Consider the following 16631-nt stretch of genomic DNA (forward strand, 5'->3'; position numbering starts at 1 on the left):
TCTGCTTATTATCGTTTATGTTCGTATTGGAGTCAACATAAGGTATTTCAACAAATAAGAACTTTTTGTGTGTATTTATTGTGATGAATCAGATTATAACAAAATTTCATATTATAAAAGGACATTATTTGAAATATATTCAACATTTTCAGCAGGTGCTACAAATTTTCTCTCTTAGATTATTTTTTCAAATTAAAACTTTGACATTTTCAAACTTTGTTTTTACAGATTTTCTCAATGTGACCTTTAAGCCAAAGATATATTGTGAAACTGTTAGTACTTTTATTTCTTATTATCAACTTTCAACTCTTTAATGTTGATGGTCCCTGTTATCTGTCTTCTGGTTTGTACATTTCTCCGTTGGTGAGATACGTAATCGTTTCATTAACAGTTTCTCAAATCTATCTCTTTTAGCAATAACCTATCTGAATTTTCTTTATGAAGTCGAATATACTTGTTGATAACTATTATATTTATTCGGTTGTTTTTGCGTCTGGAATTTTATGATTTAGATTAACTCGTCGAAATCAAATGAAATGGGATGGGTTTTTGTTATATTGCCAACGATCGTGTCTGCAAGGATATTTTGTAATGTTGCAGAATGAAATCTACTTCAGAGTACACTCATCAACACTAGTATAAGAGATAACGACGGCCTGATTTGGAAATTCTGAGATTAATTTCTATGAGGTTTTAAAACACAAAAAGGGATGAATGTAAAACAAAAATTACCCAATTCCCAGGCAAATTAAAAAAGTGAAAAAATCAAATGCTATTAATCAACGGATCAAGTGAAAAACTACTGCAAACATTCTATGAAATTGTACAGATTTCATCGGGGTACAAAAGTAGATATTTTGAAAACTATTATAAAAAAAACTTATCAAAGATACCAGGCTTATAATTTAGTGTGCCAGTCCCTGTCTTTACTACAAAATGAAAGATTCACCAGTGGCGCTCAAATCAAAAAGTTTAAAGGCCAAATAAAGTTAGAAGTTGATGACCATTGAGAGCATAAAACTTCGAAAAGTTAGGCAATAAACAATAAACAGCTATGGGGTTGAGGTTGAAAATCCTATTTCGAACAAATCAATGTTTTGTAAACAGTTGAACTATAAAAAAAAGTGTTGTCAAATCGTACAGTTTTGACTAACCGGTTACTCAGATTACTGTACGACCGATTAACCGGTTAAGCAGTAGTTTAAGTTGATGTCCCAATGCCTTATCTATAGTACCTTACAAATGTAAGTTTTTATAATACAATAAATTGAAATTTGTCTTTTGGTATCTTGAGGCCCTGGCGAAGTTTGAATGTTTATAATCCAATACATCGTATCTGCTGAGGCGTTTGTAATAACTTCAGATTAAAAAATAAATAAATTCTTGATCTCGTCGAATTGAAAATGTCGAAAACCGATGATTCTTTCATTTTTCTGTATGTCTCAGAAAATAAAGTGGAGTGTTTAGATGATTAAGCCTGATACTCCTATCATCAAGTATACATGATTAATTACTTTCATGTTGAGTTGGAATTTTTGAGTTGGTATTTCATTTCAACTATGACTAAGCCTTGCACGATGGAAGGTTGCACATTCTGATGTAGGTCTACGCAATATTAGATCAAAAATAAAATAATGAAGTAAATTGTAAAATTTGATCGGACTACTGATTTAAAGTTACTATTTAAAAAACAATGTTTACTAATTATGTTTACTTAATATCTTGCCCCGTGCTAATAGACAAGTTGTTTAAGTTCCAATTAATTTTATGTCGTTTGGATTAACAATAGCAATCAAAATACTGTATAATTGGTCGGTCAAATTAATTACACGACAATATTTTTTTTATATAGAACAAAAGTATTTATTGATTTTAATACACATTTGTAGCAAATCTATTCATTAGAAAAAAGTCCAGTTAACCGAGTACCGTTTTTAATATTTTATATGCAGTTCTTCCAAGTAATGCGTTGACAACACTAATAAATGTATGACCGTTAGTTCATGGCAACACAGAAGTGTTGATGACTGGATTAGTGATACCTTCGGGGACGTACCCTTTACCATTAAATATCATTAAAAAGTAAAATAAAAATTGTAAACGAAAAATCCCTAAGCATATGGCAATTTCAAAAACTGAAACACATCAAACGAATGGATAACAACTATCATATTCCTGACTTGGTACAGGTATTTTTTTCATGTAGACTAAATCTGGTTTTAAAGCTAGCTTAACCTCTATCTTGTATGACAGTATCATGAAAATTACATTATATTAATAATGATGTGTGAACAAAAACAAATGATAATAGGTAAAAATGACAAAAATAGGGGTACCCCAGTCAACATTGTATTATAATCTTAATCAGTACAATATCAAACACATGTTACTATATAATGTAAAATAATTTAAAATCGCATACCAAGTCGTTTACTGTTAAAAGACTAAACCTAACACCAACTTTGACTTGTTGGCTTGGTCTTAGTTGTACTGTATAGTTAGTAAACAACTCGGTCCTCAGAGTCTCTTCTAGTTCTATACTATAATTGTGTGGTGGAGAAATCATAGTATGTACAACACCTGTAATTTATGAAAATAATTAAAATATCAATTTATGTACATAATATAGTATAACATCTGTAATCTGTGATCCATATTTTATACACAAATCTAAATTAAAAAAAAAGTGAGATGCAAAAGAAATACGACAATTTCAGACACAAATCATGCTTTATTTGAAGTAGAAATTGAACTACATCGGCAGAAAAATAATCTAAATTAAACTTTTGTTTTTGCACCAGGTGCCCTATATGTCATAGTCAATGTATTTGCAAATCAAAAACCTAAAACAAAGGTTGACTAGTGTAAAGATTGTTGCCAATCTTTAATTTAAAAACAATATCTTTGGTTTCTGAATATTAAATAATGACTAAACAACTTTTAAAAGTATCAGAGATTATTATTATCAATAATAATAAATACAGGTAAATGAAATACAATATGTTAAAACGTTTGAATGTGTTTTTCGTGTATGCGTTATTACCTCTTGGATTCTTTCAAGATCGGTTCAAATTCGTTTCGTTATAAGAAAAGTCCGGTTTTTATAGTTCTTAGCACGCCTTATCCTTGCGTGTACGAATATAGTTCGTTGTCGGTCAAGGTCTATCATGTAAATAACTGTCAGTGCGTAAATAAATATGAATTATAAAGAATGCAAGCGCAATGTCATAAGTCTCGACACCGATTCATCAATATAAAGCATGTTAAAACAAGTAACTAAAGAAATGTAGGATTCATAACAAGCTAGAAAACAAAGATGTTATTCGAACGCCACATGTTGGCGGAATTTCGTATCGTTAAATCGGCAACTGTCAAATTTGCCGGGAACGACGTTACGTTTATAAAAAGGTACTGCCGCGATATTTAACGTTCACAACACTGCCCTCCGTCAAAATAGAATTTCGTCTCGAAATTTAAATAACTACGACAGATTAAATATATACAATGCAAAATTTTGAACAAGCACCTGCTGTCTCAATAGAATATTCAAATTAAGAAAATTTGTTTTTGCCAGTCAATTTCGACTAGATCACGAATAACCTGTTATCACGATTCATGACACGTGTAATGGTAAAATTGTACCAACGGCATACAAAACAATATACATATAAATAATGTCAACAAATTTCTGTATAATAAAATGTTTTTAAAATTTTCAACGTCTTCTTTTTCCAACAGCTTCACTGTATTATTGGTTGTCTCTTTTGGTCTGTCTGTGTATCTTGTTTTCCTTCTCCTTCTGTATCCTCTACTGCTCTTTTCTTCCCTTTTCTCCAATCTTTATGTGCGTCTTGAGTTACATGTTTTTCATTCTCAAGTTTTTTCTTAGTTTGGTTTAAATCTGTGTTACGGAAACTATCTTTCAGTTGACTATTTTTTTCCTTCTGACAGAACAGGTTTTCGTCTTCTTCTGTAACAGGAACATTTTCATCTGTAACACTTAAATTATCTTCTGTAACATGTTGCAAAAGTTCAGGCAATATTTGAACATCGACCTTGTCCGTCTGATTACCCTAATAACTTGCACTTGTAATATTTCCTATATATTCACACATGTCCTGCGTACTTGCTACCATGGGTTCTCTGTCATCTGCCGTTACCAGCTCTTCCATTGAATCTCTGGTTGACAGGAACTCACTTCTGTCCGCTTCTTTGTAAATGATAAGCCCAGAATTGGTGTCCTTTTCTCCGACTCTGGCTACTTTCATTTCATCAATTAGGTCACATCCTAATAACATGTTCTCTTCAATGGGCGCTACATAAACTGGCCATTTGAATGTTTCACTCCTCAGATTAACTTTCACCTCTGTAATCCCTCCTGTTGTCATGTTCTTTCCGGCCTCAGCAACTTCCAAATCTCTTGCTGCTCTCCTTAGTTTTGGCCGTTTACTTTCAGGAATCTGATCATACAACTTCTCACTTAGAACAGTCACCTCCGATCCAGTGTCAATAACTGTATTCGTCACAATCTTGTCAATGACCACTAGAACTGCAATGCTAGCTGCTGTCACCCGATCAGTGATAATGTTCTCTTCTATCCTGCTGATCGTTTCTGCACTACCCATTACCTCCTCTGGTGTGTTATCTGGTGTGTTCTGTTGTATCTCCTTAGACTCCTCAAACAACATCTCAAGGCTTAAATCTAGGTCCTGTATATCTAGGCTATCTTCTTCAAATGATCTCTTTATAGAAACTGTACCCACTGATGTTTTCGGTTCAACCAAATGCTCTTTCATTTGGCAAGGTTTCTCTTCTTTTTTTAAATTAGTCTCTTTAACTATTTCTTCATCATGTTGAGGGGCTGACACTTGGTCGATAGTCTCAACCCTTAGCAGTTTAAAGACTCTTCAGTTTGGTTTTGACTCCTTTCATCATTCCTTATAAAACCACTTCTGTTTTCTTTATGATAGGGGCTTCTCTTTTCTTTTGGACAATCTCTTATGTAATGGCCATCCTCATTACAGTTAAAACATCTGAGATTCTTCATCTTGGTCGTACGGTCTCCATACACGTGCTTATTTTGCCATGACATACTGTCATAATCCTGTTGTGCATAGTACTTTGTCATTTCTTTCTGAATTATCTCCCCTACTGACTGGGTGATGGAGTCTTTCATCCCTCTTTCCAATTGCGTAAGTCTTTCCTCAGTTACATATCTTTTCCCACCAACTTTCCTTATTTCAATATCATCTTCACCTTCATCTAAACCAACAGTCTCTTGTGTACTAAGCTGACGAATGTTTCTGTCTCTATTCCCTCTTTTATATGTTTCATATAAAGTCACCTGGTGAATAGCTTCAGTCATACTGGTAATCCTCTTTGTCAGTAATTCTATAGCAATGCTCTGGTCGGGTAATCCTCTTAACATGTACTCTACACTCAATGTACTGTGAGTGGCTACGTCAATAGTAGGAAATGACCGTCTGACAAGCATTTCTACTCTGGAAGCATATTCATGGATGTTTTCTTTGCCCTGTTGCCTTAATGTGTGCAATTCTTGTCTATACGTCTCTGGATATCCATGGTCACCAAATCTATTCGACATAGCTGCACATAGCCCAAAGAAAGATGTTTTGGTCTCTGGTGAGAGGTAGGAAGCATAAACCATTGCCTCATCTTTAAGTGCTGTTACTAATTCAATGGCTTTAGTATCAGTATCCCATCTGTTGATCTCTGCAATAAGCTCGAATTGCATAAAATAGGCATTCGAAGGATCTCTGCCGTTATAAAATGGCACTCTGTTTCTTCTCCCATTGTATATCTTGGAGTTTTCATGATTATGGTTCTGTTGCTGTGGTCTGCCATACTGTTGCCTAGGTAACCAGTTTGGTACTGAGGAATTGTTTGGATACTGCTGGTAGTCTGGACGTTGCTGGATTTCAGGCATGACTGTACTCGTACAAGAATAGTTTGAACGATGCTGGATCTCAGGTATTGTCGTATTTGCATAGGCATATGATGGTTGTTGCTGGGTCTCTGACAATGTTGTATCCATGTATGTATGTGTAGAACGTTGCTGGGTGTCTGGCAATGTTGTGTTATTATAGGAGTAGGTTGGACGTTGCTGGGTCTCTGGCAATGTTGTACTACTGCAGGAGGTGGTGGAACGTTGCTTGGTCTCTGGTAATGTTATATTGTTACAGGAGTTTGTTGAACGTTGCTGGGTCTCTGCATAACTATTTTGACTATTGATAACAGGGTCAGATTTAATCTGAGTGAAATGCTGAGCATTATTCTTCATCTGAAGGTTCTTAAAATTTCTTAATGCCTCTAACTCTTGTCTCATCTTTACCATTTCTTCACTCTCATATGATTTCTGAAGGTTTTCATTTCTTAATGCCTCTAATTCTTGTCTCATCTTTATTATTTCATCACTCTCACATGATTTTTCTCTTGTTATAGTCGCTATAGCACTATCACTCTTACTTTGATTTGGAAAAAGAAATGGGTTTGTGCTTACTTCCCTTTGAATATTATTCCCAGTACTACTAAATGGCCTGGGGCTTATATTTATTTCCCCCTGATTTAAATTAATAGCCTGGTTTGAGGCTAAATAATTATGAGAAGTGACATCCCCAAATGAGCAGGTATCAATATTTGTAGATGCAACAGACCAAATGGAAATGATTGGACTAGCTAATGTGGTAATTCCCCTACTTAGTGAATTGGACCCCTGTGGTATACGAGATCTGTCTCTTAAATTATACATTTTACTTTTAATTGCTAAATGGAATCAAGCGTTTCAATTTACTTATCAACTTGGATTAAATTTTATACTTGTTAATCTTGTACTTTTTCAGAATTATTCAACTTAGATTACTTTTTATCCTTGTTGAAATCCGAAAAGAATTTCCTATGTCTTACTTTAAAAACACCTTTTAAATTATGATTCTATCCTTACTTTGTGAAATAGACTATATAAATAACAAATTTGAAATAGACTATAAATTTTTCAACTTTGACCTTATCCAAATATTATTATATCTACAACTTAGATTTATATTTATCCTTGTTGTACAAAAGAAACTTTTGAAATAGACTTTAATTTACAACTTTGAAATAGACTATAGTTTTTACAACTGGACCCTTTTGAAAAATTATAGTCTAATACTTAACTTGGATTCAGATTTATCCTTGTTAAAAATAGACTCCTAAATTTAAATTCAACTTGGATTAAAATTTATCCTGGTTGAATATGGTATTTACTTTTATTGTATTGAAACTTTCAACTTAGATTAAAATTTATCTTTGTTGAATTGTACCCTTAACTATTTTCAACTTGGATTTATATTTATCTTTGTTGATTTATTTTATAACTAACTATATTATCACTTTTCAACTTGGATTAGAATTTTTATCATTGTTGAATTTTAAATTATAACCTTTTCAACTTGGATTAGAATTTATCCTTGTTGAATTTTAAATTATAACCTTTTCAACTTGGATTAGAATTTATCCTTGTTGATATAGATTTTGACTAACTAATATATTTTTCCTTTTCAACTTGGATTAGAATTTATCCTTGTTGATATAGAATTTAACTAACTATATAATTACTTTTCAACTTGGATTAAAATTTATCCTTGTTGATATCTTTTAAACTCAATAACTATTGTATTTCAACTTGGATTAGAATTTATCCTTATTGAATTTAAATTACTTAAATATATACTATAATCTAATTTATGTTCACCAACTGTACTATCTATTTCTTTCAGCTTTCGTTGAAGTGTCTTTTTTTTTAAGTTCAGTTTTTTTTATGTGTAACGAAATATCTTAAAATATGGACCGAAACAATGTATGTACTTAACAATTGCATGCCTTATAAAATATTCACGTAAGTTCTTAAAATTTTCTTAAAAAAGAAAACTAAATTCGCTGCCACCAGTGTAAAGATTGTTGCCAATCTTTAATTTAAAAACAATATCGTTGGTTTCTGGATATTAAATAATGACTAAACAACTTTTAAAAGTATTAGAGATTATTATTATCAATGATAATAAATACAGGTAAATGAAATAAAATATGTTAAAACGTTTGAATGTGTTTTTCATGTATGCGTTATTACCTCTTGGATTCTTTCAAGCTCGGTTCAAATTCGTTTCGTTATAAGGAAAGTCCGGTTTTTATAGTTCTTAGCACGCCTTATCCTTGCGTGTACGAATATAGTTCGTTGTCGGTCAAGGTCTATCGTGTAAATAACTGTCAGTGCGTAAATAAATATGAATTATAAAGAAAGCAAGCACGATGTCATAAGTCTCGACACCGATTCATCAATATAAAGCATGTAAATACAAGTAACTAAAGAAATGTAGGATTCATAACAAGCTAGAAAACAAAGATGTTATTCGAACGCCACATGTTGGCGGCATTTCGTAACGTTAAATCGGCAACTGTCAAATTTGCCGGGAACGACGTTACATTTATAAAAAGGTACTGCCGATATATTTAACGTTCACAACAACTAGCAAATCAAACAAAAATGGCAAAAAGTAAATCCTTATTATGCTTGAAGTTTATTTGTTGTTTATCTCATTACTTGATTCAAATTTTATTTGAAAACAATCTTGTTATTTTTGAATGGTATTCTATTAAAATTCTTCTTTGTAGGAAGTATTATACTTCTGGCTATAATGACTTTAGATCTGTTAATGGTCAGATAATTGACACATTGTATTAATTCAAAAGTTTGCAATTGAAGGATAACAGATGTTGAGGATACTGATTTGGATTATTGGTCTAGACCAAGCACGTCACTCACGTAAATAGTTAAACAGATTGAAAACCAAAATAAAACTTACACATGAATAATAAGTACTTGTTCCTTTCTACAAAAAGCATATGTATAATATTCTGTCCCCTATTTAATCGGAATTGTAGACATCTGTGGTCAATCAAACATTTAAAGGTGATATATTAAATACTGGTAGCTATGCATGTCTTATTAGTTGAATGTTCTACCACTATGTCAACGTGTGATTTTCAAAGATATCTCAGAATGGTTCTCCAACTTGTTAACTTTCATTGCTTACTTCTGTGGTCGATACAATTAGTTCATTCAGAATCTAATGCATTCTGGGTAATATTGTCAAAAACGTTCACCAATATGTGTGATTTGTTTAAAACGTTCTAAACAATGGAAATTCAACCAATGACGTTACTTTATTTTCATTTTGGTGTACACACAGTGAGATAACCCATAGTCTTTTGGATTCAAAAAAAGGTGAATTGGTCACTGGAATAGATCATCTGCCTGACTATGCTTTTGAGTTTTTGATTTTACCATTTGAAAAGCAAATTTCCTATTTGAATTTTCATTGGAGTTTGGTATTTCTGTTTCTTTTTAATATCACTATTACTAGGCAAAAAAGTCATCATAACGAGTTGAAAGATATTTCTATCATTTATACGAGCAAATGTTTAAAAATATGAAAAATTTGTTATTACAATTTTAAAAGGAGTATGTTTTATCAATAGTTTAAATAGCAAAACATTACAATTAATCTTTATTGCAAAATTACACCCATAAGGGTCAAGCAATACAATCAAACAATTTAATACAATACAATGTAATACAATACAATATATAGAATAATGGAACATATTAGAGTCAAGTAAGATGCATAGTAAGTCGCTATAATGAAGAAAAATAAATTTGGTTCCTTAGCATCACTAAACAGACATTTATTGTTGAATCCTGACCGTAAAAAGGACACAAACAATTAAATTTTGAGCAATTTGTTGATACCGCTATTCGTTTATGTTCTTCTAACATAATTGTATCATGAACGGCATCTAGCAAATACGTATTCTCAAACTAGTGAAAGGAACGGTCTTAAACAATTGTGATATGTGTTGAAAACATCAGTGTGACTAGAACACGAAAGACATCAATCCAAATTATGTTGATTTTGAGCCAAGGAGCTAATAATAATATTTACCTTTTTAATAGAAAAAAAATCCAAATATACTTACCAAGAAGTATGAATGTTATGAAAGTATGTATTTCCATTATCAATCGTATTCGGTATATGAGGTCAATTGGAAAAAAATAGTATTTTAGAATTAGCTATTGATTGTAAAATTGTTGTCATAAATTATATACGTTTCACTGATGTTTTTTGCGAAAAACATAGTCTTTCTAGTTCACTTGTTCGTTGTTTACCAGAAACATTTCAATAAAAGTCATGCGTAATATGTGAAGGTTTGCCAGGAAAGCAAACACTTATCCCCTGATGCACATCTGTTCGTAATAAGTTAATGAATTATTGATTCAACGACTAATGTGACGGAAATTTCGATTGAGATAGATTGGGTTTTGAATAAATATCAGAAAATACTTTTATTGTAATTGACAAATAAAGGACAAGTCTCACATTTCATAACTAGCACGATTTATAAATTATAAATAGCTAGTTACATCATCAATATGATTTTATTTTATTGATACGATTATTGGTACATGTTGGAGTGTGCTTTTCAATAAACAATCGGCATTCCCAAATATTGTGCACTTGTACCTTATTCATATTGGTAAATTTGTTTAGGAGTTTCTCCGTTTCTTAGGAGGAATAAATAGAAATTTGTGTTTTTCGTGAGCTTCACGTTCCGTTACGTAGATGATGTCCTATCAATTATATCTGGTGGTCTGACTCATTAGCACACTTAAAATGTAAACAGAGATTTCCAAAAAATTGACATACGTACGCAACTCGGCGTATGGACCTAATGGGACGGGTTATTTCGAACCATTGCTTAAATACGTCGCTTAAACAAAGTATTTCGAGACTTTTAAAATCACAATTTTTGTCTGTACATTTTTTGACTTATCATGACGAAAAATGATGGAAATATTGCATTTTAATTTATCACTAGATTTTTTCAGATTCCTGCCTTTATTTCACTGACATTAAATCACGTATTAACACACGTATCCAATACCTATCATACATACGATTCAGATTATCTTTCGTGGTTTTGAATATGAAAATTATTTTTCAATATACTTTGCAGATGAACGCCCTATTACTTTTTTTCTGTCTTTTTATGTCACCCGATCGACAATGTCGGGTGACATATTGCTTTTCCTCTGTTTCTTTTTCTGTATTATTATTATTATTCTTCCACCTATTTTGTCTGGCAGTTTTCTCGGAGCCAATGGAACCAATTTTAATGATAGTTTTTGGTTTTAATGAATTATTTGGAGTTGCTTTAACTTAGAATCATTATATTTTGTAACAATGTAGGTGCCGGGCATATACTGGTTTTGGATGATTTTGGTGATCATTGGAACTATCATGTTGCCATGGAAACTACACCAAAAATTTCCAAAATATCAAAATGCTCCAAATTTAATAAAACTCCACAGTAACGATGAGCAACATTGATAGATGTGCAATTTGGCGTTGGAATTTCAAAAATGTCTGCCGTTACCATGGAAACAAGTCAAAATGCTTCAAAACCTTAAAGTGGCATTCACTTTCTTAAAATCGTAGGTCAAATCCATTGAAACTTTGATGGTATGTCCCCTCCCATGTACCTATGTGGTATCTGCCATTAGAAATTTGGAATGGTATCTGTTACCATAGAAACCAGCCAAAATGTCAAAAATTTCAAAAATTTCAAAATGCTCCAAAATAAATGAAACTTGATATATTTATTGACTGTTAAGTCTGCATGAGACTTTTGAAGTTGGAATTTCCAAAATGGCCACTGTTGCCATGGAAACTGCAGAAATGTCAAATATTTTCAAAATGCTCCAAACTTTAAAAATTAATATTATTGTTAACTGGCATGTATAGATGAGACTTTTGACTTAGGAATTTTCAAAATGGTTGCCGTTGCCATGGAAACAGAAGAAATGTGAAACTTTTAACAATGCTCAAAATGTACTGAAAATTTACAGAAAGATATATCGCAATGCGTTGATCTGCATTCACTGTTTAATTGTTTTTAAATGGCTGCTGCTTAGTGACAATAGGGGAAGAGTGACATCCGCTATTGCTTGCAATGGCAATTCTAGTTTATTTTTTATAGTTTAACTATCTTTTTATTATTTTTTTTTTGCGGGAAAATATTCAGAAGGATATGTTGCTAACAATTTCAGAAATCTCGAAAGAAGAATTTGTCAGAATCTGTCTCTTTATAAAGGTTCAAAAGTCAGATAAAACTATCGCCTCCATTTAATTTATAGACAAAATAGTTATCAAAGGTACCAGGATTATAATTTAGTACGCCAGACGCGCGTTTCGTCTACATAAGACTCATCAATGACGCTCATATCAAAATAGTTATAAAGCCAAACAGGTACAAATTTGAAGAGCATTAAAGTATTTTTGATTTATTATAAAATGTATTGATAAAATAGGCCCTATTTAATTTTTTTTTAAATAAATTTGTATGTTTAGGGATTTTTTGTATCAATTTGTTTAACTGGAATGCTATCGGAGTCCTAATACAAAAGATATGTCCAGGGAATTTCTGTGATATCCAATAAAGTGAATTAACTTTTATATTTAAATAATAAAGGGATGAATCATTAACGGAAATGTGTAAGGTAAGTATCATTGAACAACATAATAAAATAAGATTTCGTTGTCAGATGCGGATCCAGGATGCATTCTTAAATATACAAGGTAGATACAAATGTCTTTTCAAGTAACAGACAAAGTATAAATCGCAAAAAACTGATCCAAAAAGAGGTCATAACTGTACAACTGATATGATGATTGTGTTTTTTTTACAACGAACTTGTTACTTAGGTGATCAAAGTTTTGAACAGACACTAAGCATTCCTACACTTTATGAAGTACGCTTCTATCTTGTTTAAAAAGGGAGACTTAATAGATCTCCCATTTATTATCATCCACACATGTTAACGAAAGCTAAACGTATAAAGTTAATAGACACAATGGATCTAAAACTTAGTACCATCCAATCTGAACAAACACATTTAGAGGAGGTCATACATATAATTCAGTTTTTTTTTTATCATGACCTATCTGAATTATAATACATAACTGCATAATGAGAATTAAGCCTTTAACCAGAAGTTTCATTGAAATAGATTGATTAAATGCGCACTAGAAATTTTATTTCATGATAAAATTCCACAACTCTGGATTTTTCAAAGACAGTAAAAAACTGTATCTTTTTGCCATTGTGTTACCATCAAAAGTATGATCATCTTCACCTATTTTGTGATTCATATTTTCAGTTAACCGTCCACTGCATACTATCATTGACGTCTTTAGACAAGGTAAGGCTTTAAGTGCCAAGATTCAAATCATTTGACTCGATCACCTGAAATAAAATTCAAGTAACGCTACTGTCGATTGATTGGCAGTTGGTTTCGCAACGTCTAATGGCAAATATCTCATGCATAATAAACGAGCAGAGAGCGTGACATTATATCTAAAAGAGTCATAGGGTTTAACGTTCCCACTCTGACCGGATGGGACTGCGTACTTGTACATTCCGCACATCTAAACGGACTATCCACCCTGGCATTGGTTTTACTGCCGATAGAAACAAGACCAATAGTGACCATATTTCTATACCCTTTGTCACCTTCGTTAGGTTTACCGTTACTGTCGAGACAAGCGTGTGCCCAAAGCGACAAATATGAATCTATATACATGAACGTTTATTAATAAGAACATTTGGAACAAGAAAGTGTGGCCTTAAGACACCGTTCCCCTTTACATGATGATATTTCCATGGTAAGTGCACTACTTCATCTGGGTCAAATTCTAGTTGGTATATACTTTTAAAGGTTCTATATTTTGAACAGAACGGTGGAACGACAGAATGCACAGAACCATTGAATATAATATTCCAATACTATCATAAGTTAGTCATAAAACTAAAACGTTCATCTTACTAAACAAAAATTCAATTAAATAGTCCGTACATGTCTGCTTTTCATAAGTATTTGTATAATTAAACGCCAAATATTTAAAAAAAAATAAAAAAAAATAAATTTAAGAACATTGACATTAAATTGCGCCTACGTTTGTATGGGTTCTTCCTAGAATCCATGGATCTTGATACATAGACAAGATATAAACAAATTTACTGATTCAGTAAAGTGTAATTATATTTATTCCTGCGAATGTGTCCTAATGAATTCCATTTAATAAAATCTACGAAACGATGCATCAGTGATCTGACATTTAACCTTGAATCTTGAAATAAATAAATGAAGAAGTCGTGTACACCTTTTATACTCCGGCGTGTTTGAAATCATATAACTTAAAATGAGAATATGATCAAACTTCATATATCATTATTTTTATTTGTTCAAACTTAATTTTGATTAATGAGCTTTAAGAATTAATTATTTAAGGGATAAATATATAGGTCCGGTGAAATGACGAAGTAATGCTCAGTTTATTTGATTACCGGTATCTGAATTAAGTATTCTCTGTAAGGTTGTTGTCAATGAAATCAGCCAAAATGAAATCAGCCCAAATTTGAAATAACAAAATATGTGAAAAATAAAAAAAGTAGTTAATTTTCAAATAACATTTATTTCAATAAAATTTGTGTATTTAAGAAGCCAAAAATTCTATGATCCCCTCCGTCGTCCTCAGGGGTCGAATTTAAGCTTTTTTGTGAACTTGCTAGCCGGACCAGTGGACTAAAAAATCTACTTGTCCTAATTCAAATCTACTGGACCTGATAAATTGATGCAATCATAGAGCTGGCATATCAGGCTGAATATTCATATGATCAAAACAAAATTTCAATTTACCACTATTAAGGGGCTAGTGTGGTAAAAACAATACAGTTCTCCCAACGAAGCTTTCACCCTAGATAAGTATAGTATATTCTTAACAACATCTTTGTAGGCTAACTCTTAACGATGAACGAAACAGTGTATACCTTGTACTGAAGGTTGTAACTTCTTTAATTTAGCAATTACTCCATTATTTGTTCCCTCCATTTCATTCGCTTCATTATTCTCAAATCCTATACATTTAATTCCAATCTGAATATTCCTGCAGAAATCATAAAATCACTTATGACTTTCAATTCACCATCGGAATCTGCTCGACTTGGGTTACCAACTGCTAGAAAAGAACTTTTGATATGACTTTGTTATAAGTCTGAACATATATAATTTCTTCCTCAAGAATTCAACTATCAGTAGAACCATCACAAATAATTCAAATACATTTATTTTCATTTATATAATTTACAACTTTTTGAGATTCCACTTTGTGCAATGAAATTAACAAAAGTTGCAACTTGCTTGTCATTTCGGTATATCTGTCTAATATCTACACCTTTCATATCGTCAAGTTCACACATCCAAAGAAAATCTGGAACAAGCGTCTTTTTTTCAGCAACAGTATATACATTTCTGAATATGTTCACCAACCTTTTGAAAATGTTTTGATTTAAAGTTTGAATGATTTCCCCTGCCTTTGATTCCTAGTGTGCTGTCCTCTTTATTCCTTATTAATGTAGATGTTGTTGTGCTGTTCTGATTTTTCATGAGCAAGTACATAATCTAACTTAAAGTTTGAAGATCCCGTTACAAAAATACATTTCATATCTAAGTCTGTCACTGCAAGTTATTCTACAGGTTATACAATTCATAACATTGCGATCGACAATATAATTTAACCATTCGCGATTATTCCCCAGGATTTTTTATATCTACGTTTCCTTATGACAATTTCATAATCTTTATTCCGATCTTCCTTTTGATGTTATACTTGGTACCCCCAGTATTGTGAAATTTATTTCGCAGGTATATTTATTGTAAACAAACCGAGAATTAATGTTGAATGTTTAAAATACCAAGTACACAAGTAATGTTAAAATGAAATACAAAATAGTTCATAGTTTTATAGTTTTTTATAGAAAACTCAGCCGCAAAAGACTGCGTAACAGGAGCATATTATACACAATATAAATAACAACATAGTTCACAATACAAACAGTATACATTTTTAAATTATACATCTTCAGAAATAAGTCTGTGTTTATTACAGTTTTAAATTAGACAAGCATCTTTTCTACCTTTTGAATAAAAATTGATAGCTTAGACAGTACATTACTATTACAATATTTAAGCATGCCAAGTACATTTTTTACATTTGGATATTTTAAATAATATGGAGGAATGAACTTCTCCCTTAAATCCTTAACTTCACAATTGGTACAATTTCATATATAGTATTCCCAAGACCAGCTTTATAAAGTGGACAAATTCTCTCATTTCGTGGTACATTTCTCCATTTTCCTGTTTCGATGGGAAACTTTGTATTACATACCCTTTATTTACATATACCTACCGTATGGCCCCGCCTTAATTTTAACAGATATGGTTTTAAGCAAAACTCTTCTTTAAAGTGTAAGTAAAATCTTCCCTTGATGAGCTGTTTATATCAGAGAACCATTTTTTTTAATAAACTAGTCCTGGAGACGCTGCCTTACAGTAATTATAATATAATTATAATCAACTTGCCCCGGGGTATTATATAGTTCACAAACGCCACAATCATTAAACTCAGATTTTTCATAGTTAAATCATTCGAAATTATAACCTTCCTGTTCGT

At 31.8% G+C, this 16631-nt stretch overlaps 1 protein-coding gene across 1 annotated transcript in view; it reads right to left on the reverse strand.

Annotated features, from left to right (window-relative positions):
• The window catches only part of LOC143068302 (acetylcholine receptor subunit beta-like), a 52322-nt gene extending 42235 nt beyond the window's left edge, over nucleotides 1-10087 (reverse strand). Inside the window, exon 1 of the mRNA XM_076242241.1 lies at nucleotides 10036-10087. Coding sequence (XP_076098356.1) covers nucleotides 10036-10072 — 37 coding nt within the window. The 5' untranslated portion in view covers nucleotides 10073-10087. The remainder of the gene's footprint in view (nucleotides 1-10035) is intronic.
• Between the last annotated feature and the right edge of the window lie 6544 nt (nucleotides 10088-16631).

This window comes from Mytilus galloprovincialis, chromosome 3, assembly GCF_965363235.1.
Source record: "Mytilus galloprovincialis chromosome 3, xbMytGall1.hap1.1, whole genome shotgun sequence".
NCBI classification, from domain to species: Eukaryota; Metazoa; Mollusca; class Bivalvia; order Mytilida; family Mytilidae; genus Mytilus; species Mytilus galloprovincialis.